Raw genomic sequence first — 22,923 nt, 5'->3', positions numbered from 1 at the left:
CCTCTGAGGTGGTGAGGAGTCCGTAGGGCAGGGCCGGGCAGCAGGCACAGCCGGGGAACCCACTGCATCCTCCCTGCACTCCCGCTCCCCAACCCCTGAGGGCTCCCACTTGCCAACGCCTGCAAATCTCTGCGCACCGGTCTTCTCTGGTCACAGAAGCATGCTCTGCACCTGCGCAGGCCACGCAGCCGAGGTCAGCACCCCCACTAGCCAAGGGTGGGAGCCCGAGCACACAGATCCAGCGTCTTTGCTCCTCAGGTGGTACAACTCAAGGGTCTACTCCGAACCTTCCGGAGCATGTGGCAGGATGGAAGCCTCCCCGGTGACTCACGAGGGCCACCTGCTCATTTCTGCAGTTTTGGCTTCCCTCGCTGCCTTGTCTCACCTCTTCACCTCCTACTGCCACTTCCCGGGGTCACCCCCCCAACTCAGCAGGTGCCCTGGAATCCCTGTCCCCGGGTCTGCTTCTGGGAACCCCAATCCGAGAGAGCGTGTCAAGTGCTTGCCAGAGAGAAGACACTTGATAAATAAACGTTAGCCACTAGATTGAAAGCTTCATGAGGGCAGAAAGTATCCACCGTGATCCCATCTCTCCTTGGAGACAGGTCCTGGCAAAGAAGGCACCCAATACATATGTGTCGAATGAGTCAACGAGGACGTATTTCTTTCTGCTACCCTCTCCTTTTGGACCCTCCTGCTCCTTAACCTACTCTCCTTTCTCCCTTTATGGAGGAAGGATGTCCTGTGCCCAAAATGTCCGTCTGACTTCCCCAGAGTCCCGCTCTCAAAATGAGCCCTCACGCCGCATTGTGACATCACAGAGCATTAGCCAATGGCTGCCCATGGGGGGCTGGCCCCTGGCCTCCTGGGACCACCGCCCTCCATTGATAGGGAGAAGCCCCCTCCTCCTGCACTGGCCCTTAACCCTCAGGGCAGCGGCGGAGCATGGATCCCTCCTGATTCTCTTCTTGGCCCGATGATTCTCACGGTCAAGCTGCTCCTGGGCCGGAGATGCAGCCTGAAGGTGTCAGGGCAAGAGAGTGTGGCCATGCTGAAGAAGCTGGTGTCAGAACGACTGCAGGTGCCCGAGGAGCAGCAGTACCTGCTCTTCCGAGGCCAGCGTCTGGCTGATGACAAGTGTCTCTCCGACTACTGCATCGGGCCCAATGCCTCCATCAATGTCATCATACGGCCCTTGGCGAAGACAGCGGCCGCGGAGGCCGGCCAGCCCCAGCCCCTGTGGCACCGTCTGGGCCTGGTCCTAGCCAAACACTTCACGCCCCACGACACCAAGGCAGTGCTGCAGCTGCTGAGGCGGGAGCACCAGGAGCGCCTGCAGAGGATAAGCCTGGGGGCCCTGGAGCAGCTGGTGCGGGACCTCCTGATGGAGGCGCCCTTAGTGGAGCCCACTGCGGAGGAGGGGCCTGAGGCTGAGACCTCGGAGCCCCAAGACAAAGAGGAGGAGGAGGAGGAGGAGAAAGGGGAGGAGGACGAGGAGGAGGGGAAGGCTGATCAGTAAACTGGCCTATCCTGCTTTGAGTTTGCATGCTCAAATTCGCCTGGCCTCATCCTTCTGTGGTCCCTGGTGACTCCGCACTCGCCCCTGCGGGGGCAGCTGCATCCTTACCCCTTCTTGAAACTTCAGAGCAGCCGGAGGGATTGTGGACCTGTCTGTCCTCTGGTATCCCCTCTGAAACATAGTGTGATTGCACCCCATTGCCATCCTTGAAGGGGTTCTGATCACCCCGTGGATGGTCCTAAAGGGGTAGTCAAAGGCAGCTTCCCCCTCCTGGGCTGGACACGCTCACCTGGGCTGGACAGCCCCTCCTGGGCAACCTCCCAGGCTGTCAGCAAACCTCCTGCCCAGAGTCTCCATGGCTTTAGACAGACCCTCTTCCTCCTTTGGGACAGTGAAACAGATAATGTGAGTTCATTTCTGTCCGTCCCCAGGCCATGCCACCTACCCTCGAGATGTCTGACAGCCGAGAGACGAGGAATGGCGGGTAGCTGCCCCTTGACCTCTGCGTGAGGCTGTCCCTGCTGTCTGCTTGTGCTTGCACAGCTCAAGCGGCAGGGCTCGGAGAGGCGGGGGTGGGAGGAGAGCACCTAGTGTGCGTCAGGCCTGGATTCTTAGGGAGACACACACAGACCAAGAATAGCCGGAAACTGAAGCTTGGGGCAGAAAAGGTGGTTTGCACACTCCCTCCCTGTGGTCTGTGGGACAGATCCCTGCCTCACCCCCTGCCCCAAGTCTCGTCAATTGGTAGGTGTCCCTGAGCCCCCCCTTCCCTGCCCAGCACTGCCCAGGCTCCCCGGGACCAAGAATGGTACCAGTCAGCATCCCTGCCCCCACAGAGCTTGTGGATAGAGAGACAGGGCAGAAATGTGACAAGAAGGCAGCGACAGAAAACAGAGTGTAGCCCGTGTGATTAGATAGATACCCAGGTGAAGCCGCCACCTCGCAGGGCGCCCAGCTGCCATGGGGGGGGGGCTGTCTCGCAGGCTACAGGGATGCCAGGCTTTTCCTCTGTTCTGGTGCAGAGAGTGGTCCTTCCCAGGGCTGAGGAACCCGCACCCTGTGTGTGAGGGGGCAGGGAGCTCCCTGAGAGCCTGTCCTCCCGGGTCCTTGAAGTGCTGTTACTACAGTCACTCTGTCCTGTGATGGAGATGGAGGGGGGATGAAGGACGAGGTCCTGAACGGAACATGCAGGGCCCGCTTCCCCGGAAGCCTTCTGTCCTTGGCCTGGGGGCCCCGCTGCTGATTCGAGTCCCAGTTCAGCCATGGGCTTGCGGTGTGACTTTGGCTGACTTACTCTGCCTGTCTCATGCTTGTGATTTCACCTGTTAGAGGGGCATCACTCATCAGTTGAGCCTTGAACCACATGGGTCTGAACTGTGTGGGTCCACTTCTAGGTGGATATTTTTTGATAAATACAATACAGCACCGTAAATGTATTTTCTCTTCCTTAGGATTTTCTTAACATTTTCTTTCCTCTCACGTTACTGCAAGAATAAGGTATATAATATATATAACATACAAAATATGGGTTAATCGACTGTGTTATTGGTAAGGCTTCCGGTCAACATTTGCCTGTTAGTAGTTAAGTTTTGGGGGAGTCAAAAGTTTTATGTGGATTTTTGACCGTGTGGGGCCGGGTAGGGGGTTAATTGTCTTATGATGCCAGGCGCTGTCTCAGCCCTTGTGTGAGGGCAGGAGAGAGAGGAGGATTCCCCACGTAAAATGAGGGTGGGAGGGTGAGCATGAGTTAACCCGAGTTTTCACGTTGTATTCATCAAGCCGTGATTACCAGCCAGGCAATGCTAACAGCATCTACATCCCCCTGCCAGATGTTTGGGAGGGTTATAGTCATGAGGACTGCGCAATCCAGAGTGCCGTCTTCCGAGGGGGCAGTGGCATGGCCGGGAGAGCCCCCCGAAACCAGGTCTCTGGCTCCGTGAGCCTGCTTTGTAGCAGAGAGACCCTCATTCAGCCAATGAGCATCTCCTCCACCGATGCCCCAGCCTCTGCTCCACCGGCCAAGAGGAGAGGGAAGTCAGTCTCTGAGGCTGTGAGCTCTGTCAGGTGTGACCTCTCCCCGGGGGCACTGAGGGGACACTCAGCATGGGGGGGCTGCCAGCAGCACCCACCAGCCCGCTCCTTGGTTCCCCTCTGGTCCTGCTCCCGCTCCCGCTCCCAGGCGGGTCCTCCACCCTCCATCCTCCACAGAAGAGACTTTCTGAAGGTTCTGGGAGCGTGTTTTTGCTGGGGCTGTGCCATTTGCCAAGGGGGAAGAGCTTATTATCTTTACATTAGGGGAACTAATAGCCCATTTCCCAAGAAATCTGTGGGCGATAAAATTAAGTGAGCCGTTTTATTCCTTTTGCTGAGAGAAACCGGCATGAAGGACGGGGAAGCCCTGTCTTCTCTCTAGTTAGTGGGGGTGTCGGGGCTGGCTGAGGGCACCACTTCCACTGCTTCTGTCCCCAGAAGCATCTCCGGACAGCCAGCTTTGTGTTTCTATCCACAGAGAAATCTGGCTTCTCCTGGTTCCTTCACGCATCAGCGGCAGGCCAACACTCTCAGTCCCCTGGCTCCCGGCAAAATGGTCTTTCTGCTGGAAACAGGCGCAGCATCCTTGTTCCTGTGTTTTTATCAGTCCTTTATTCTTCGATCAATAAACACTGATGGCAGCCCTACTATGTGCTAGGCTTTCTGCTAGTGATTTAGGCTGATAGAGGAAGGGTCCCGCCTTTCTGAGAAGGCAGAAGGAAGCGCGCCCCCTTGTACCCCGTGCTGCATGGTACAGCAGAGGGAGCTCGAGAAGCCCCTCCGGTCCTGCCAGGGCCCATGCTTGAGCTGCGGTGATGTGCTGGTAGCTGGGGGACATCGCTCTTATCCCAAGTCCTAAATGATGGGGCAGGGAATGGTCTTTCAGGATGGAAATTCTTCTGGATGTTGGAGAAAGAGGGGACTTAACAATGTTCTAGGGGCTACAGAGACCCCGATGCCTGATTTGATTAAAAGCACGTCACGGGTCCCGCCCACATTCTTGGGAAAGAGATCTCACAAAGGCACAGACACGGGGAGATAGAGATCGTGGGGGGCCACCTAGTAGTGGGTGTTGTGTTGTATAGGTTTGCTGTATGAATGAAATCATTGATAATAAATCCACTAAAGGCTTAGTCTCAGCCCAGGAGCTGTGGTCGCCCCAGCCGAGCCTCAGGGAGGCTTCAAGGAGGAGGCGGCATATGAGCTGGTGAGGGGTAGGAAAGGAGGGCAGTCGAAGGAGACATGGGGGACTTTTCCTCACGTCACGCCTGGAGAACTGTCCCTTGGTTTAGCACACCCAGCTTCTGACCTTGCTAGGTGCCTCATGACACCCGGAGCCACACAGACACACCACGGGGGCACAGCTGTAAACCCAAAGACAGCCCCCATACCTCCAACCCGTAGGGTGGCGTCTACAGGGGCAGAGCCAGGTTTGCCGAGTGAGCTGGAGGCTCTGTGCCACTTGCAGGGTTAGGGCCCAGACCTGCTGGAGCTCAGGCTGCTGGAGCCCCGTGGGCTCGGCCCCGCCCAGGCGGCCCAGCCAAAACATCCCACGCAGCAAAGTCAAGGACCGAAAAGGAAGACTTTGCTGAGCCAAGTCCAGGAACTGCTAGGGCTGCTGGAAGAGGTGGCACGGACCAACTTTGCTGTGTCCCAGTGATGACTCGTGTAGTCAGGACAGGGGTGTTCAAAGGACGCACAGGGACATGGAGGCGGACATGTGGGTGCACACGTTTGGGTACTGGGCTTTGCAGGGGCACCAGCACCTACGTGCGCATCAGCCCGTGTATGTCGGCGAACAGAGACCCCCCCCTTCTCTGCTTGCCTTTCAGCTCCCTGCCCCAGCCTGGACGGCTCTCCGCGTGCTCTGAGCTGGGTGTGGGTGGCTGCCAGCCTGCGGCAGGGAAGTGGCCAGAGAGCAGGCTGCCCTGGGGGAGGTCCTGCTGCTGAGCCAGGGGTTGCTCAAGCAGCCAGCTGAGGTGAGAACAGCTGCAAAGCCCAGGTGTGGGGTTCCTCGGGAGCCGATGGTGTTCCCGCCAGCTGCCTCGCCCCACTCCTCCCCTCTTGGGTCACCTTCCTCCTCTCCCTGTCCTTTCTGGGTTTCTTCCTGTACCTCTCCCCTACCCTTTCCTTCCTGTTCTCTCTGACTACATTTGGGGCCTACTGGACTGCATTGTGTGGACATCTGGGCACTTTCTTTTAGTGTGCTCTCTCTCTCTCTCTGTTCCTTATGTCTCTGCACCCATCCTCTGCCCGCCTTCCCTTTCTCCTCATCCCATTCAGTCATCCCTAGTTGTCTTATTGAATGCCACCACCAGCTCCTCTCCTTGTCTTCCCCGTGTCTTTTTTTTTTTTTTAAGATTTTATTTATTTATTTGAGAGAGAGAGAATGAGAGGAGAGAGCAAACACAAGCAGGTGGAGGGGCAGAGGGAGAGGGAGAAACAGACTCACTGCTGAGCAGGGAGCCAGATGTGGGGCTCGATCCTAAGACCCTGGGCTCATGACCTGAGCCGATAGATGCGTAACCGACTGAGCCACCCAGGCGCCCCTTCCCCGTGTCTTCTTTCTCCAGTATTTACCCAGACTCACCCAGTGTGCAGGCGTGGACAGAGACCCGGGACCTACCATCTTTGAATATGTCCTGAGCCTGCACCCCACCTGCCCACATCTGCAGTACTAATTCACAGGCACATCTACCCAGCCCTGTGCTCAAGTGCAATGGCAAATGGCCTCATTGCACGCATGCACCTGTTTGCTGATCTAGAGCCCCGGACAGACATGCCCCGACAGAGGGCACAGATGTCTGCACACACATGGGGTTGCCCCAAACAGCTTTGCTTGCAGATGGCCATGCGGCCAGGGAGGTGGGACTGCTGGGGCAGGCGCACGTGCAGGCTCAGCCGTGGCGGGGAAGCCGCTTCTTCCAGTCATGGCGGCTAGCAGTCCGGGTGCTGGGTCCCTGCACTTGCATGGCTCTGGGCACCCTCATTCTCTTGGCTCATTTCCTGCAGTCCTTCCTGGCTCCTCCCTGGGTGGCTTCTTGGCCCCCAATCCCCGCCGGAAGGTCTGTAACCCAAGGAGCCAGAAGGAAGCCCAAGCCCCTGGGACGGCTCCTACCTACCCGCTCTCCGCCGCCTCTGACAGCATTTCGCGTCACGGTGATTTAAGGGCTCCTTGGCAGCCTTTAGCGGCTCCCTCTGCCCTGGTAGAAGGGTGATAAATCTGAGGTAACTACTGTTGGCCGCCTGGCCATAAACCCGTCACAGCCCACAGCAGTGGGGCCAGGCCTGCCCACGGAGGCCCTGCGGAGTTGGCCTTGTCAGCCAGCTGCCCTTGGAGAAGCCCCAGGGCACCCGCACAGGGCTGTTATTTATGAGCTCAGACCCTGGATCAAAGCTGCTGTCCATCAGAGACGGCAGGGGAGAGGCCCTTGGAGCCCCCCACTGGCTCCTCTTCTCATACAGACTACTTAAACTTGACCGATAATGCATTGGAGAGATCCTCAGTGCTCCCAGGGTCCCCTTGAGCCCCTTCCAATTCATTGTCCCGACCAGCACCAAGCGCACCCCTTTCCACACACAGGCTGGAACAGGGACTCTGGAGGGGCTTTGGTGACAGAGTTGGGGTGTCAGACAGAGTTGCGGTAGCCAGGGTGGCTGCCTTTCCTGACCTCCTGCCGCCCCCTTTCTCCAGCACAGTCCGTCCGGCGGAAGGAGAAAAGCATGGGGTGCTCAGACCCCAGGACCTTGTCTAAGCAGCCCCAGAGCGGACATCACGAGGCAGAGACATTTGGGGAGGATGCATGTTGATCTTAAGCAAAGTGAGGAGTCTTTGTCCAAACTCTACATCTTTCTGTGCTGCCGTATTTCCTGAGGCCGTCTTCACCCCAGACCATCCCTCATCTGGGCTGGGACTATGGCAGCCCGTGAGGCGAGGGAGGCAGGATGGATGGTGAGAGACAATAGAGAACCTGGAATCTGAAGACTTGGCACTGAGTCTTGAGATACTCCCTAGCTGTGGGAGTTTGGGTTGTTCCCTTGGTCTGAGCCTCAGTGTGCTCATCTGTTCAGTGGGGATAAGAATGCCCCCCCCCCCCTTGTGGAGACTCCCTGCAGCATGGAGCCCGATGTGGGGCTTGATCCCACGACCCCGAAATCACAACCTGAGCTGAAACCAAGAGTCAGATGCTCAACCAATTGAGCCACCCAGGCGCCCCTGTGAAAGTGTTTTGTCGACTCTAAAGTGCTGTTCAGAACTAAGGCTTATTCTTATTCATCCCCCACCCCCTGTAGTCAGCAGAATGTTCTCTAGCCAGTTTGCACCTAAAGGGATTTATTGCAGGGAAGGGGATGGCTTACAGGATCCCTGGGAGGACCAGGGGCTGCAGTCAGCAGGGACACAGAGACTGCCACCCCACCCGCTACTTGGTTCCTCAGGTTACAGGGACAAAAGCCCAGAGTCCCCACCACAAGTGCCCCAGGGGACTCAGACACCCGCAGCACCACCGTGAAGGTCGCCCCTCTCCTGGCTCACTGCCACCTATAAGGCTCATGTGGGGGCATCTGCTTGGGAGAAGCTAGGTGGTGAGGACGCCTTAGAGGAAAGACTCTTGGGAATGTAGATTTTAACTTTCCAACAATCAAGGGGGTTGGTCTGTGGGAAAGTCTGTGGAACAAACCACCCAATTTCTTCAACAGGGAGGGAAAAAAGAGAGACAAAGAGGGAGAGAAATCCATAGATTAAAAGAAACTTAAAGTGTAGCAACTAATTGCAAAGGCCAGAGTTATTTGGATCTTGATTTGAGCAAACTGTTAAAAAAAAAAAAGGACAAGACAATGGGGACATTGGGACATTGACTGGATGTTTGATGGTCTTACGGAATTGTGTTGTGTATTTTTTAAATGTGGGATAATAGCATTGTGGTTAATGTTTTCCAAAGTCACCTTTTCGAGAAGCACACTGAAATGCTTCTGAAATGTTTTATAAGATCTGCTTCAGAACAATCCAGTGAATTGGGACAGAGGAAAGTTCGCTTCAGCAGCTGCTCAGTTGCCAAAGCCTTGCATCCCATGGGCACCTTCCTGTGGAGACCTCAGGTGATGGCGGCAGCCATTGCATGACAACGTGTCCCCCCCGCCGCCCCACCAAAGCCCCGTCTTCTGGTGCTAACCAGCACTCTGCTGTCTGGAAATGCAACTCGTTCAGAAAACTAGTCCCAGATTCTCATTTCCTTGAGTGTTTCTTGCTTGGAATCTCTTCCGATACCAATCTGGGACAACAGATCCCACTCTGGCTGATTTAAGCAGAAAGGAATTTATTAGAGGAAATTAGGTAGTTTATAGAACCTTGGAGAAATCCAAGACATTACAAAGCCAGGAGGAACACCCGAGCATCCCCACAGGACTGATCTGGAGGAAAGGCACTGCTCTGCTGCCCGCTGCCCAGGGACGAGGCATGGGAAACCTCCCACAGCTGACCCAGGACTCTTCTTTCCTTCCTTCCTTCCTTCCTTCCTTCCTTCCTTCCTTCCTTCCTTCCTTCCTTCCTTCCTTCCTTCCTTCCTCCTTCCTTCCTTCCTTCCTTCTTCCTTCCTCCTTCCTTCCTTCCTTCCTTCCTTCCTTCCTTCCTTCCTTCCTTTCTTTCTTTCTTTCTTTCTTTTCCTTTGAGTATAGTTGACACACAATGTTACATTAGTTTCAGGTGTACAAGTTAGCGATTTGACGATCGCTTAGTGATTTATACATGTTCATCACAAGTGTCATTACCATCTGTCCCGTTACAACACTATTACAATATAATTGACTGTTTTCCTTATGCTGTGCCTTTTCCTCCCGTGACTTATTCCTTCCATGACTGGAAGCCTGGATCTCTCACTCCCTCTCACCCATTTTGCCCATCCCTCCACCCCCCACCTTCCCTCTGGTAACCATTTGTTTGTTCTCTGTATTTTTAGGTCTGATTCTGCTGTTTATTTTATTCATTTGTTTTTGTTCTTGTTTTTTTTTTTTAAGATTCCATTTGTGAGTGGAATCATATGGCATTTGTCTTTCTCAGTCTGACTTACTTCACTTAGCATAATACCCTCTAGGTCATTCCATGTTGCCTCAAATGGCACGAGCTCATCTTGTATTATGGCTGTGTAATATTCCATTGTATATATACCACATTTTCTTTATCCATTCCTCAATCGATGGACACTTGGGTTGCTTCCATATTTTGACTATTGTAAATAGTGCTGCAATCAACATAAGGGTGCATGTATGTTTTCCAATTAGTGTTTCCGTTTTGACTCAGGAGACTTAATCTCATTTAGCCCAGCTGCTGCCTCCCTTTTCTTTCTACCTCCACTCCTCTTCCCAATGTCATTCAGGGATTTTCCTGGTGGAACTCAGTCACATGTGGGCCCCCGCTGCAAAGAAGTCTGGGAAAGCAAATGCTCTCTGTCTCTGTCTCTCTCTCTGTCTTTGTGTCTAAGAGAGCTTCTTGCTTGGTCCCTAGCTCCCAGCACAGTGACCTGTCTTGGCACTGGACTGTCTTTTTGTTCCCTGCCAAGGTTGAGATTATTAAGCCCAGGCATGTTCTGCCCCTTGCCCTTAATGCAAACATGTGCAGAGTTTAGAGTTTACAAAGAGTTCTCCCATGCTTTTTCTCTTTTGGTCCTCTCAACAAGCCTGAAGGTTGAGATTACCATCCCCATCTTATATTTGAGGAGATCGAAACTCCCAAAGCCACGGAGCTGGTGTACAGCAGAAGCGGTATCTGAATCCTTTACTCCCCTCCCCTACTCCCCACCTACCAGCTGAGATAATTATTGCAACTTTGGTTTGGGACTTGATTTTGTTTATGTAACTAACTGTCCTTCCTCCATCCCAAGACCACAGGCAGGCTTTAGTGCAAACTCGCCTGACACCAGATTTCGGTGGGAGATGGCACAGAGCTGTGCTTAGAGCATCGGCCCTGGAGTGGGAATGCTGAGGGCTGCTTGTGAGCTGGGCTCACCTTGGCTCTGTTACTTCAGCCCTGTTTCCTCATCTGAAAGAGTGACTATAACAATAGCATCTACTATTAACAGGATGAAATGAACGAACACAAGTGAAGTGCTTGGAATACAGTAAATGTTCAGTAAGTTTGATCATTGTTCAGGATGATCATTGATCCTGTTTGGGGGAAGGGAGGGCCAGAAGCGTCAGCTGTCAGGCACCTGGAAGACCACTGTCACCCTTTCCTGGCTTTGGTTTTGTAAAATTCCTGGCTCACTGAGGGGATTGTGCTGGATTGTCTTTGTAGGAGGAGGCAATGGAGGGAAGTTTGAAAGAAAACAGGCTGAAAGGGATGGGTAGGGTGGTCCCAAGGTTGGGGCATGTACGTGCTTCCCTGTGGTGCTCCAGGGAGGGGCAGGGCCTGAGGATAAGGGTTGCGGGGTGCCCTGAGAAGGTTTGACTCTCAGCAGAGACCTTTGCCCCAAACTGGCCCAGGAACAGAGGACCCACTCCCATTCAGGAACCGTGAGAACCGGTCAGTGAGCATATCTGTGTGGACAGAGGGCACAAAGACCAGGGGGCCCTTCCCTGAGTGTTCTGTAATGTGGGAGACCCCCGAGACTTTGCTTACCTCTGATGGAGAGGTGGGCAAGGAAGCCCCTATAAGAGCTAATAGAATTTTGCTCTGGACTGGGAGGATGGAAGCCTGGAGAAGATTAAATTTAATTTAATCTTTAGAAGAAAGATTACGTGGAGGTGCCTGGGTGGCTCACTTGGTTAAGCATCTGCCTTCGGCTCAGGTCATGATCCCGGAGTCCTGGGATCGAGCCCGGCATCGGGCTCCCTGCTCAGCGGGGAGCCTACTTCTCCCTCTGCCGCTCCCCCTGCTTGTGCTCTCTCTCTGTCAAATAAATAAATAAAATCTTAGAAGAAGAAGAAGAAGAAGAAGAAGAAGAAGAAGAAGAAGAAGAAGAAGAAGAAGGAAGAAGAAGATTATGTGACCTAAGAAAGAAATGTGACCTTTTTAGCACCAAGTTTGGGAGAGTAAAATCCTTTATTCACGACACCTTATCTTGTTTCATCCAGAATGGGCTCCGGCAAAACCAAAATGTAGGCAAAGATTGTCTTGAGGACCAGGGTCTCTATTCTTTTCATCTTTCCTAAAGTGTATCCGGAAACTCTCCGTATCAAACTCACTCTCTGGTGAGGACATGAATGAGTCAGGTCAAGACAGGTTCAAGTTCCAGCTCTGTCACTTACCAGCTGAGTGTGAGGTGGGGTGAGTCACCAGTAAAATGAAATAATTAAACTCCCTTCAGAGAGCTGTCAAGAGGATTATGCAAGACAATGGAATACAAATGTGCTTTGTAACCTGGGTGGGCATGTCAGCATAGGAGGTGTGATGATTGTGTCTTTATGCAGATTTATGCCCATGGGCTGTGTGACGCTTTGTGGTGGCCTGGCTTGGCTGGGCCAAATTACTGTCCCCAGAATTCCATTTCTCCCGCGCTTCCAGAGTGCTCTCTGAGAGATGGAGCCCAGAAGGGACCAGCAAGCAGCCCTTTGGTTGCATCCACGGTCCTTCTCCCAGTTATTCAAACCCACATCCAGGTGCTTCAAAGGGATTTTGCCCCTGTGATGAAAGCCCCTCCCTAATCAGCTGACTTTAAATTATGGAGATTATCCTGGGTGGGCCCGACTCCATCAGTTGGAAGCTCTTTAAGAGAAGGCTTAGGCCTGCCCTGGGAGCAACTCGGGTGTAGCCAAAGCTTTCACGGGAGCCTGAGGGTTTCCGGCTCCCAGAGTCTTCCCCTCCTGCCTGCCTGCCCCATGGCCCTCGGACCGGCTTAGCCAGCCCCACACTCACGTAGCCAGTCCCTGGGAATTGTGCATGTAGATCTCCTCCTACTGGTTCTGCTTCCTTGGTGGAACCACGTCTGATACCAGGTGCTTCTGTCGGCACACAGCGCGGCGGGAGGCGTCAGTGAGCAAGAGGGGACATGTGTTTGGGGACGAGGCCCCTGTGGAGGCCCCTGCAGTGGTACCAGAGGGTCATGCAGGTGTGATGTGGGAAACAAAGGCAGAAGAAAAATGATTAAATTTCCTTATTACCTACAGCCCATGGACAAGTCTTGAAATAGGCAGAGTGACATTCCTCTAGGGACTCAGCTGCCTCGATGTTGGTACTTGGCTAAGGGCAAAAGGCCATCCTAGCCCGACCCCCAGGACCCTGTGAGTCTACTTTGACATAGAAAAATTCCTTTGGAAACTTCCTTTATCTCTACCCCCCACAAGATACATGTTGGCAATCATCCCCCAAGCATATCTGAAGGGTCTCATGACTGAGTTTTTACTAAGCAGTAATAAATGACCTTTTCCTGTGTTTTAATAAAACCACTTTTTTGCACCAAAGACGTCTCAAGAATTCTTTCTTGGCCGTCGACTCTGAACCCCAACATCTTTCCTACATCAGATGCGGTAGGCAAGGTCTGCTTGTCTGCACGGCTGCAGTGTTTGTGAAACTCCCGCCATCCTCTGGTTCAGCAATAAACGCTGGGTCACATCTGGACATTTAAACGGTGAGTGGGATGGGCATTGTTAGCCCCACTTCCCAGATGAAGAGTCAGGAGACTCCGAGAACTCGAGTGACTGATGACTCACTCAGTAAGCAGCAGGAGCAAGACCTGGCTGACCCCGAGGGCCCTCCCAGCCCCAGGTGCGTGGCCTGTCTCCGTGCAGCTCCTTCGTGGCCAGTGCTGTGGGTGGGAATTTGATGGTGAGCAGACAGACCCTTCCCTGCCCTCACGGAGCTCCTAGTTGAGGGCGCCTCTCTGGGGTGTATGGCTGGGTGAGGGCTAATGCTAGACCTTTGGAGAGCTGTGATCTGGACTTGGCATTCCCTGCGGGGCCCGCTGCCCTGAGCAGCACTCAGGCTCACACCCTTCAGGAGAAGCCGCTGCAGAGGTAGGTTCTCCAAGCCAGCAGGAAGAGTGGAGGGTTCTCAGGGCATCGGCGGGGACCCTGGTGGTAGTCCCCCAGGGGTCCCTCAGGGTCCCCCAGCCTTGTTAGAGGCATGCGTAATGGCACTGGGAAATGCCATCCAGAGGGAGACGTTGAGGAAGGACGTCAGCAGGGCCATGAGGGACTGTCTTCACCTTCCTCTGTGTGCTGTCCCTCAGTGTCTAAGTCCTCCTACACATCCAGCCCTGAGAGAGCCATCTGTTCACCCCTGCCGTCCGCAGATGTGGGGAAACTGAGGCAGGCAAGTCCTCGGCATCAGCCAGAGGACCAGCTCTCTCTTATTGTGTGTCATAGCACCTTGGGGAATGCAAAACTGATGAGAGAATATTCTTTGATCTGAGCAAATAGCAGTTATTGTAGGAGTAGCACTTTTTAAAGTCAATTATTTATTCTGGCCATCTACACAAATCAAAGACAGGCTCCTACCTCCTCTCTACTTCGTGTCATGTGTGTAGGGCAGCCTCTTCCTCACTGACTGGGTAAATACTGTTTGAAGGCCTACTATGTGCCCCAGCAACCCCACCATCACACTGGCAAGGACCCACAACCAACTGAGGAGCTTGCTGGGGGCGAAGGGAGTGTGGGCAACCCAGTGTGTGTGGGGGGAATTATAAATACCACTGTGGCCAATTGTAGAAACAAGGACTGTATTTCCTTATGAAGAAGTTTTTATCTACGTATTGCCACTAGGCCAATATTTTTGTCTCTTTCCCTCTCTCATTCCCTCAACATCTAACATAAGATGTCTTAACAGTAGTTAACTTTATGTCTCAGAATTAGTTAAAGGATATTAAAAGGGGGCATGTGAATCAAGGAGGAGAAGAATGAACATCAAACAGATAAAAGTTCCTGCCCTGATGGAGCTTATATTCCAGTAAGGGAGAGAAATAATAAACAAATAAAATATATAGGTATCAGTTGGTGATAAATGATAAGAAGAAAAATAAAGCAGGGAAGAGGTACAGGGAGGGTGTGTGTCTATGTGTAGGCAAAGGCCTCCCTAGAGGTGACATTTGGGCAATGGGAGAGAGCAGGTGCCAAGGTCCTGAGGTGCAGTGTTCAAGGAAGCCTGCTGTGGCTGGAACAGGAAGAAGGAGGCAGAGAACAGCATGAAATAGGTGGAGAGATATTGGGGGCCAGATCACATGGGGCTTTGGGGTCATGTAAGGACTTTGGTTTTTTACCCCAAGTGGGCAGGGACAGGACTTTGAGTGACATGCTCTGACTTAGGTTTTCATACACATGCCTTTGTTGCTCCTGAGGCTTGGCTCTGCGCTCGACCATCTAGATAAGGAGGTTTGTCCATAGCTGCACCAGCTTCTCATCCAGTCCCACCCCAGGATTGTCAGAACCCTGAGGTCCAGAGCTTTGTGGACAGGTGCCCAGAGAAGGGGAGTCTCGTGACTCCCCTCCCAGCACCGGGCTCCAGGCCTTGCGTGTCTTTCCAGGGTCCTCAGGAAGCTAACCGTAAGGTACAAATGAAGCTTGTTTGGTTGGTTTCCATGAATGTGAGCCCAGCCCTCGTGGCTGGGTTGGACTGACCCTGCGGGTTATAGAGATGACTGAGATGCTCTGCCCCGGCGCGCCCACAGGAGGAGACAGACCTGTCTGTGGTACACCAACATGCGGCGTGAGGAGGCCCATCGTGGAGAAGCTCAGAGGATGAGCAGTTTGTTCTGGAGGTGCTGGGGGTGGGGGGTGAGGTGGGGGGATTCAGAGAGCAGACGACACCAGAGCTGGGTGTTAAGCAGAGAGGCTGGAGGGGCAGACCAGAAAAAAGGAATGAACAGAAACAAGACACAGTCGTACAGAAGACATGTGTAGAAGGTAGAACCTCAACCTCCAACTCAGGAGTGAGATTAATCAACTTTTCTTTATTTTCTAAAAGCTTAAAATCTCTTTTAACTCTATTGCAGTGGAGTGGTGAGACTTTAACCTCGGTCACTCTGGGGGGAAGCCCCATCACTTTCCCTGGGACTGCTTTAATTCCTGGGGAAGCCTCTGGAGAGCCAAGGTGGGGGCAAGCAATAGGGGCAGGGACATTTGCCACTGACGTCGCTCGCTCGGAAGGCCCTGCTGGCTGGTCCAGACAACCGCCATCCCGTGGCTGCCCTGGCGGCCTGCAGCCCCTCCGCTCCGTTCACACGGGTCTGGGGATCTGAAAGTGGCAGGAAGTCGGTCATGCTCCAAAGGACGCTGAGGCCCCCTGACATGGGCTACCTGTCATCTGGGACTGGGCCATGCGACAGCTCTGGACCTCTGTTCTTCCTATACTAAAGGGGCAACAAATAAGTACTTGTGGGGGTGAGTAGGTGGAGGAAAAGATGGGAAGGCAGGCTGCCCAAGGGCAGCAAAGGGTGTCAGAGCTTAATGCTGGCAGGGATCTTGAGCCGCACACCGAGCCACTGGTCCTGGCTCTCTGGGCCCTCTGGGTGTGGTTGGGAGGTCGTGTCCCCACCACGCAGTGGCTTAGCCAGACACAACAGGTGTGGGGGTGGGCACTGGAGCAACCCCTCTTCTCCTGCTTGGTGCCCCCCCCTCCGGGTTCCCAGGGCACTGGCTGCTCTCAGAAGTGGGGAGGGTGTGCCTTGGCCCCCGAATGGCGCGTTAGGGACCTTGAGACCTCTCCGCAGACATTCTAGAGGCTAATAGCTGCCACCCCTGTCGTTTGGAGACTCTGAAGAACTGGGATTTATGTCTCTTCCCCACTCCCCATGTCTCTGGCTGGGGAGGGCGGCTCATTTTTCACGGTGCCGCGTGACTCTCCAGACTGTATTTTCAGCCTTGGTTTGACGTCAGTCCCCCGCTCTGTCCCTGGGGACCTGCTTTGTACATTTCCAGGCCGACCAGGCCGGAGCCTCCCCATGCCCTAGGGCCTCTCTTGTGAGTCCCTACTGCCGCCTCGGCGGTGCTCCCCGGCAACAGTGAGCGTGCATGCGTGTGTGTGCGAGCGTGAGTGCCCGTGAGTGCGTGCGGGGCTCCCGCGGAGGCCAGGGGACACGGAGGCAGGGAGGGGAGCTGAGGAGGTCCGCAGGAGACAAGGCCAGGCGAGCTGGCCGCGCCGTGCTGGGATGTCCCGTGTCCCGGTGAGTGTGTGTGTGGGGGAGGGGTGGAAGGCCGGAGACCGGGAGGGAGGAGCCAGAGGGAGGAGCGAGCCAGGCGGGCTGAGATGGAAGGTGGCACGTTCGTCCCCAGGCAGCTTCTCTGCAGACATCCCTGGAACAGGCTCTGTCCCAAGGCCTAAAATGGGGGAGGGGGCTGGCGGGGGGGGGGAAGAGGAGGAGATCGGAGGGTGCAGTGGGGGAGAGGAGGAAGAGGAGGAGGACGCAAGGGGGAGGGGGTTGTGACAGAGGCAGAAGAATGGAGTCATAGCACAATCACAGATTATATTTGCACACTGCAAGCTTTCCCATGTCTTTACCTCGCTGAATCCTCAACACAACTCTGCTGTGGCTACTGTTCTCTTTTTGCAGGTGGAGAAAACCCATTGCAGAGAGACTGTTCTTGGCTCACAGTGCCTAAAACTCAGCCCAGTTCTGCCCTCGGCTTTGATTTCAGAGGTCAAGCGGGCAAGATCTGCTGTCAGAGCTGAGCTCCTAGACACGCCAGAACCCGCGTCCAACAGTGGCCCCCACATACTGACCACGACTTGTGTTTTGGGGTGTCTCCATCTTCATCTCATTTTTGAAGCTAGACTAGGGCTCTGTCGGGGCCAAGCACCCCAGATATAGTCAAGAGACTTCAGTTCCTGTTTGTGCCCTCACACCTATAGTCTGCGTGACTCCAGGAGAATCACTGAACCTCTCTGGGCCTCCATTGCCTCATGGCCTTATACCTGAGAAGTTTAGCATGTCCTGGACTGAAACACATCTTCTCTCCCACACCCCACACCTGGGGCCCAGCCCCCCATGCTGTTCACCATCCCAAAGGCTTTCTTTGGTTAAGGTCACCTTCAGCCATCCCAAACCAGAATGTGCCAAGTCTTCCTCCCCCTCCCTCTTGCCCTTATTCCACATCCAGTCAACCACCATGCCCTGTTCATTATGCCCCCTAAATACTTTGAGGCTCCCCATGCACCCTGCCTGGTGTTTGTTCAGTAGATGCTGAAGAAGTGCTAGTTTCTCTGCTCATGAGCCCCTCTTCCTGCTTGGAAAAATGTCGAGGGATCTGACAATGTGAGGGTCGCTGGGACACACTGCAGGTCCCAAGCTCCCTTCTCCTTTCTCTGCCGGTCACGGTGTCCCAACTCCCACCCAGGGGCTGTCACCCAGCTCCCACTGCCTGGCCCGGGTTCAAGCTCTCCTGGCTCCCGGGGTGGCAGTTAAGTGTGTGGGCTTGGGGCTCCAACCCCAGCTCTGCCAGTAGCTGTGTGACCTGGGCAGGTTAGTCAACCTCTCTGTGTGGCAGTCTCCTCGCCTGTCAGATGGAAATGATACTAGGTATCGCACCTTGTCATGAGAATTAGATGCATCAGTATGCACACAGTACTTCATGCCAGCAAAAAACAGGGGCTCAACAAATATTACAATTTGGTAATTGTTACCTGGAATATAATAATAGCGTCCTACATGGTCTGTCTCCTTCCGGTGTTGTCCCCTCCAATGCATTCTCCACTCGGTGGCCAAAGAGCGTTCTCTGTCCCTCCCATGCAGGGTTGCCAGAGAAAATACAGGATGCCCAGTTCAGATTTAACTAGCTGTCTGGTATTTTTATTTGCTAAATCTGGCAATTCTACTCCCATGCTTAAACATTTCCCCTGGCTCTCCACTACCTTTAAAATAAAACCTAAATTTTTAGCATGACATTCAAGTTCTGTGTGACTCAGGCCCCTGCTCTCTCCATTTAATCAGTTACCACCCTCAGCCCTCTCCTCTTATGCTCCAGTCGTCTCCATCCGCCTTCTTGGGATCCCAGAGAATGAAGCTTAGCATTTTGGAGCTAGGAAGAACCATTTGCCTTATTTTTAGATGAGGCGACTGGGGCCCAGAGAGGCTAAAGACCTGCCCCAAACCACACAGCAGTAAGTGAAGCCCACACCTTCCAGGCCAGTGTTCTGGGCAGGACCTCAAACCGTAGATCTGAAACACTCAACCCCACACTCAGGCCAGGGGAAGACCCTCTCGGAGCAGCAAACATAGGAGCTTTAAAATTCCTGACACCAGACTACCAGCTGTGTGCGCTCTCAGGTTTGGGGGGTGAGGGAAAGCTGGATCTGCTGGCCCGGAGCTGTTCCCAGGGGCCAGCGTCAGTGAGCTGTGAGATGACCTGGGAGTGCTCTGGGCTCAGGGAAGGAGCTCCTCGGAGTCTGGGGGAAGTGCTTCCGGGGCTGGGGAAGCAAGGCCCTGTTGGCAGCTCTGTACTTGGAGTTTGGCCCGGAGTGGACACTTATTTCCCCAACTCCAGGCAGCAGAGAGTGAAGGCACATTAGGATCCTGGACAGAATAATCCTGGCTGGCCCAGCAGCCTTGGGGTGACCTCAGGGGCAAGCATAGCCCGATGGCCATTATGATGGTGGTGGGGGCACCTTTCCTCAGGGGCTTGTGGGGCAGGTCTCACCAGTCTGCAGTTGCCCTGGGATCAGCCTCGAAGTGGACCATCTTCCCAGCCAGATCCCTGGGAGGCGCTGGCTCTGTTACAGCCACTTGATGAAAATATCTCCGCTCAGTGCTGAGAACTTGGTCTCGGTAATTGACTTGTATAATGTCCAAAGACTGTGCATATAACCAGCCTGAAGTGATGCATCATCTTTAGCAAAGAGATTTATCATGGAATCTGCAGCAGCTTCCCATTTGTCTGGAACAGAAATAGGAATGACTCTCCCTGCCAGGAGTCATCCTTTGTCTTCAAAGCAAATTCCTCCATGGTTGGAGGCTTCTTGGGCCCAGGCTAAGGCCTGTGGCCAACTTCCTGGCCCAGGTCCCAGGGTCCTGGTGTCTCCATCCCAAGAATCTCAGCCACAGGCATCAGGGAGCGAGAGAGAAAGTGGAGCACTGGGTTTAGGAACGCTGAGTTCTGGAACTGACTCTGCCATCAACTGGCTTGGTACCTGGGCAAGTCACCTAACATCCTCAGGCTCTTACTTTCCCATCTGCAAAATGGACGCTGTGATCCCTGCTTCAACTACCTCGCAGCAGAAATGGAAGAGGACTCATCCCTCCCTTACCTTGCGGAGAGGCCACATGGAATCCTGGTTCAGAGCCCGGGCTTTGAGGTCCGATGGGTCCGGGTCAAATCCCAGCTCTGCGGCTTGGTTATGTCACACTGGGCAAGTTTCTCACCCTCTGGAAGCTCTGGTTTTGTAAAATGGAGATGCTAAGAGTATCTTCTTTGTGGTGGTGGTGTCAGGAAGAAAATGAAAAGATACACAGCAGCCCTTAGAACGGGGCTGGTGCTGGTATGCTCTCAAGTCCCAGCCCGTGCTCCTGGGGAGAGCAGGGCGCGGGAGGGGTGACACTCGCTGTTACGGGATGGGCCCCCCGCTGCACGTCATATCATCTAGCTAAACCCCTCACAACGCTAGGTGAGGAAACAGATGCAGAGGTTAAGGACTTACACACGGTCACCCAACTTGTCGGTGACAAAGGTTTGCTTTATGCCCATTTCCAGTTGACCCCAGGAGCTGTGTTTTGTTTTGTTTTGTTTTCTGCCACACTGCGCTGGCTTATATTATAGTGAGAGAGCATGAAGATGGTCAAGTAAGAGTAAGTTCCAAGCAGAAGCTGTGGAACCAGACAGGCTTGAGTTTAACTTCCATCTCTGCTACCTATTAGCTGTGTGGCCATGGCCAAGTCACTTACCCTCTCTGTCTCATTACGGTAGGTCCTTAGTGTGGTAAACAGTGTTCCACGATGATAGTTCTTGTTCCTGCTGCTGAAGGCAGGGTGTGCTGTGTGCTGAGGGACAGCACTATGGGACTGTGACCAGTGATGGTGCTGGCAAAATCCACCCAGGGGACACCCTGTCTGCTGGAAGCGACCGGGCAAGCCAGCAGGGAGGCGTGCCCTTGAAATGGGGTTTTGAAGGACAGAGAGGCTTCTGATGAGTGGAGCCAAATGAGAGGACCTTCTAGGTAGAAGGGTTGGTGCCCAGGAAGGTGCTAGCTAGGGGGAAGTCCCAGGAGAATCCTGGGGCGAGAGAGTGCGAAGCGGGGACCCATGAGGAAGTGCCCCCACCCATGTGCCCACCATACAGAGACGACTGCCTTCTACAATCACTTGCTGCGTGCCAGGCACTGTGTACTCCTTATCTCTAGTTTTCCCAACTGGTCTTCAAAGTCGGGGTCATTATCCCCTTTCACGGATATGCTACTGAGGCCCAAGAGTCTGACTAAGCCCCCCAAAGGTGCACAACTGTGCGACGGGGCCCAGAATCCGATTCAGGTCTGTCTGCACTGCGGGCTCAATACCACCCAGCACCGAATGAGCGTGTGCTTGCATTCAAGGCCCCTGCTGCCAGCCAGGGGAGGGGTTGAGGGCCCGGCCTGGTCTCTGGACTCCAGCAGCTGGAGGTCCTGGTGAAGTAAACACACCCAGAGTAAGTGCTTGGCCCAGTGTGAAGCCCAGAGGAGGTGTGGCCTGTACCCGGGGCGGCCTGGCCTCCTCATCAGAGTACCTGCTCTTAGCCTTGGAGGCTGGGGATGGGCTGCTACGGTCAGCCCGCACTCAGGCTCTCAGTCTGTGAGGGGGGCGGGACAGGTGGGCGCTCTGTCCTCAGCTCCATGGAGAGCATAGGTGAAGAATAGGGAGAGCAAGCCAGCCCCAGGCCACTCAGCTGCTACCAGCCTCCCACACGGTGGATTTGAACCTCCGTGGGGCCCCCTGGACATCCGTCCCAAGACCACGTGGTGACAGAACCCACAGCTGAGGTCTGCGTTCACTCTCTGTCTTCTTCAGGAATATTTCAGTATTTGTCTTCTCTGAATCTGTTTCCTCCTGGGCCCTCTACTGCTGCCTGGGAAGCCCATGGGACTGAATCATGTGAATCGGCTCTGTGGTTGCCAGCGTCCTACCCCAACACCTGGCCAGTGTTTCCTCCTCGGCCCACCTCAGGCAGAGCGCTGTCCCCCACCCTGTGCACTCAGGTCCCGTCCCATCTCCCAGCATCCCCTGAGAATGCTCCTCCCATCCACCTGCCAGGCTACGTCCTCCTCCCCACCTCCTCTTGGAAGCCTTTCCTAACTTCTGCGGCCAGTCCTGCTTCCAGACCTGAGAACGTCCCCGAGCACAGCTGTTTGTTAACACGATTCTCTTCTGTTTGCTTGTCCATATGTCCCTAAGCATGGTAGCTCTGCGGGGGCAAGGAGCGTTCTTTTCTTAACTCTTCATCTCGTCCCCGGCACCGAGCAAGGAAGGGTGCAGGGTATGGTGATGTCTGAGGGATTCAGCTGGAGGGGGCAGATCTGGGACATGCCCATCAAAAAAAGATTTCCATAGATTACTGCGGATGACATCTGGCTTTGCTCGACGCTACAGGACTTTTCCTGATTTATTGGCCGCTCTCTGTGCGTTTATCAGCCAGGGGGGTGGGGCCAAGCCTTGGCACAGACTAAATGAGCTCTGTTTGCACCTCCCTTGGAAGACCTATCCCAGCCAGGTGGGAGCAAAGGTACCCGAAGTCCCATTCACCAGAGTCACACTTCTATCTCTGTGGCCCACCGCAGCCCCTGGCCCAGAGCTGAGCCCCAGTTAGGTGGCAAGGAGCCTGTTACTGACCCACACCCTACTCTTGCTCCGGATTAGCAACTGACTCCCTGTGTGACCTTGGACAAGTCACTCCACCTTTCTGAGCCTGGTTTTCTTCATCTGACAACAAGGGTAGAGGCCTAGAGGATTGTTAAGGTGACTTCCAGCTCTGAACCTTCGCTTCTCGGACTCAGGCAAGGATGTCTATTGCTTCTCGAGTAATAATGTTTCTTCCCTGACAGCCAGCCTGGAGAGATCAATAATTCTGTCAGAGCATCCTTGCAGGAAGGCTAGAGCTCTGCAAGTCTCCCCCAAGACCAGACACTTTATCTTTATTCATTGTTCATCCCCATTCTCCCTCTCCTCGGTCCTCCCTCCAGCCCCCCTTCGCCACCCCACCCCCAGTCCAGGATGCGGCAACCTGCCATGAATGAAGAGTGGCTGGTCACATGGCCTGGTAACCATGGTGACGGATCCCCGCAGTCGGTAGGCATCAAAGTCACATGAGAACCCCGGAAAACTGGCTGAGGTATTTATAGAAGCAGGTTGGTGCTTTTATGGAAATGGGCCTATATTTGACTCTGGTACTGAAAGCTGCGTGCTGGCCCTGGGGTGAGGCAGCTTTTGCACCCGATTCTCCCTCCCCATGCCTGTGGGGCAAACAGCCCCCTCCTTTCCTATGTCTCCTGG

General features: G+C 54.2%; 1 protein-coding gene and 1 long non-coding RNA gene across 2 annotated transcripts; one reads left to right on the top strand and one right to left on the bottom strand.

Moving 5' to 3' along the window:
• The first annotated feature begins 537 nt into the window (after positions 1–537).
• UBL4B (ubiquitin like 4B) lies at positions 538–1,519 on the top strand. The gene has a single exon (XM_036076398.2). The coding sequence runs from the start codon at positions 833–835 to the stop codon at positions 1,517–1,519; it is 687 nt and encodes a 228-aa protein (XP_035932291.2). The 5' UTR covers positions 538–832.
• Positions 1,520–16,634: 15,115 nt separating this feature from the next.
• Positions 16,635–19,741, bottom strand: LOC118525639 (uncharacterized). Its single transcript, XR_004912263.2, has 3 exons — positions 19,109–19,741; positions 18,096–18,187; positions 16,635–16,810 (listed from the first exon to the last, which is right to left on the bottom strand). It is a non-coding gene; the product is annotated as an uncharacterized LOC118525639 (long non-coding RNA).
• Positions 19,742–22,923: the final 3,182 nt, after the last annotated feature.

This window comes from Halichoerus grypus, chromosome 5, assembly GCF_964656455.1.
Source record: "Halichoerus grypus chromosome 5, mHalGry1.hap1.1, whole genome shotgun sequence".
In the NCBI taxonomy this organism is placed as follows: domain Eukaryota; kingdom Metazoa; phylum Chordata; class Mammalia; order Carnivora; family Phocidae; genus Halichoerus; species Halichoerus grypus.
The sequence above is the reverse complement of the archived record's forward strand: the minus strand, read 5'-3'. Positions and strand labels throughout refer to the sequence as shown.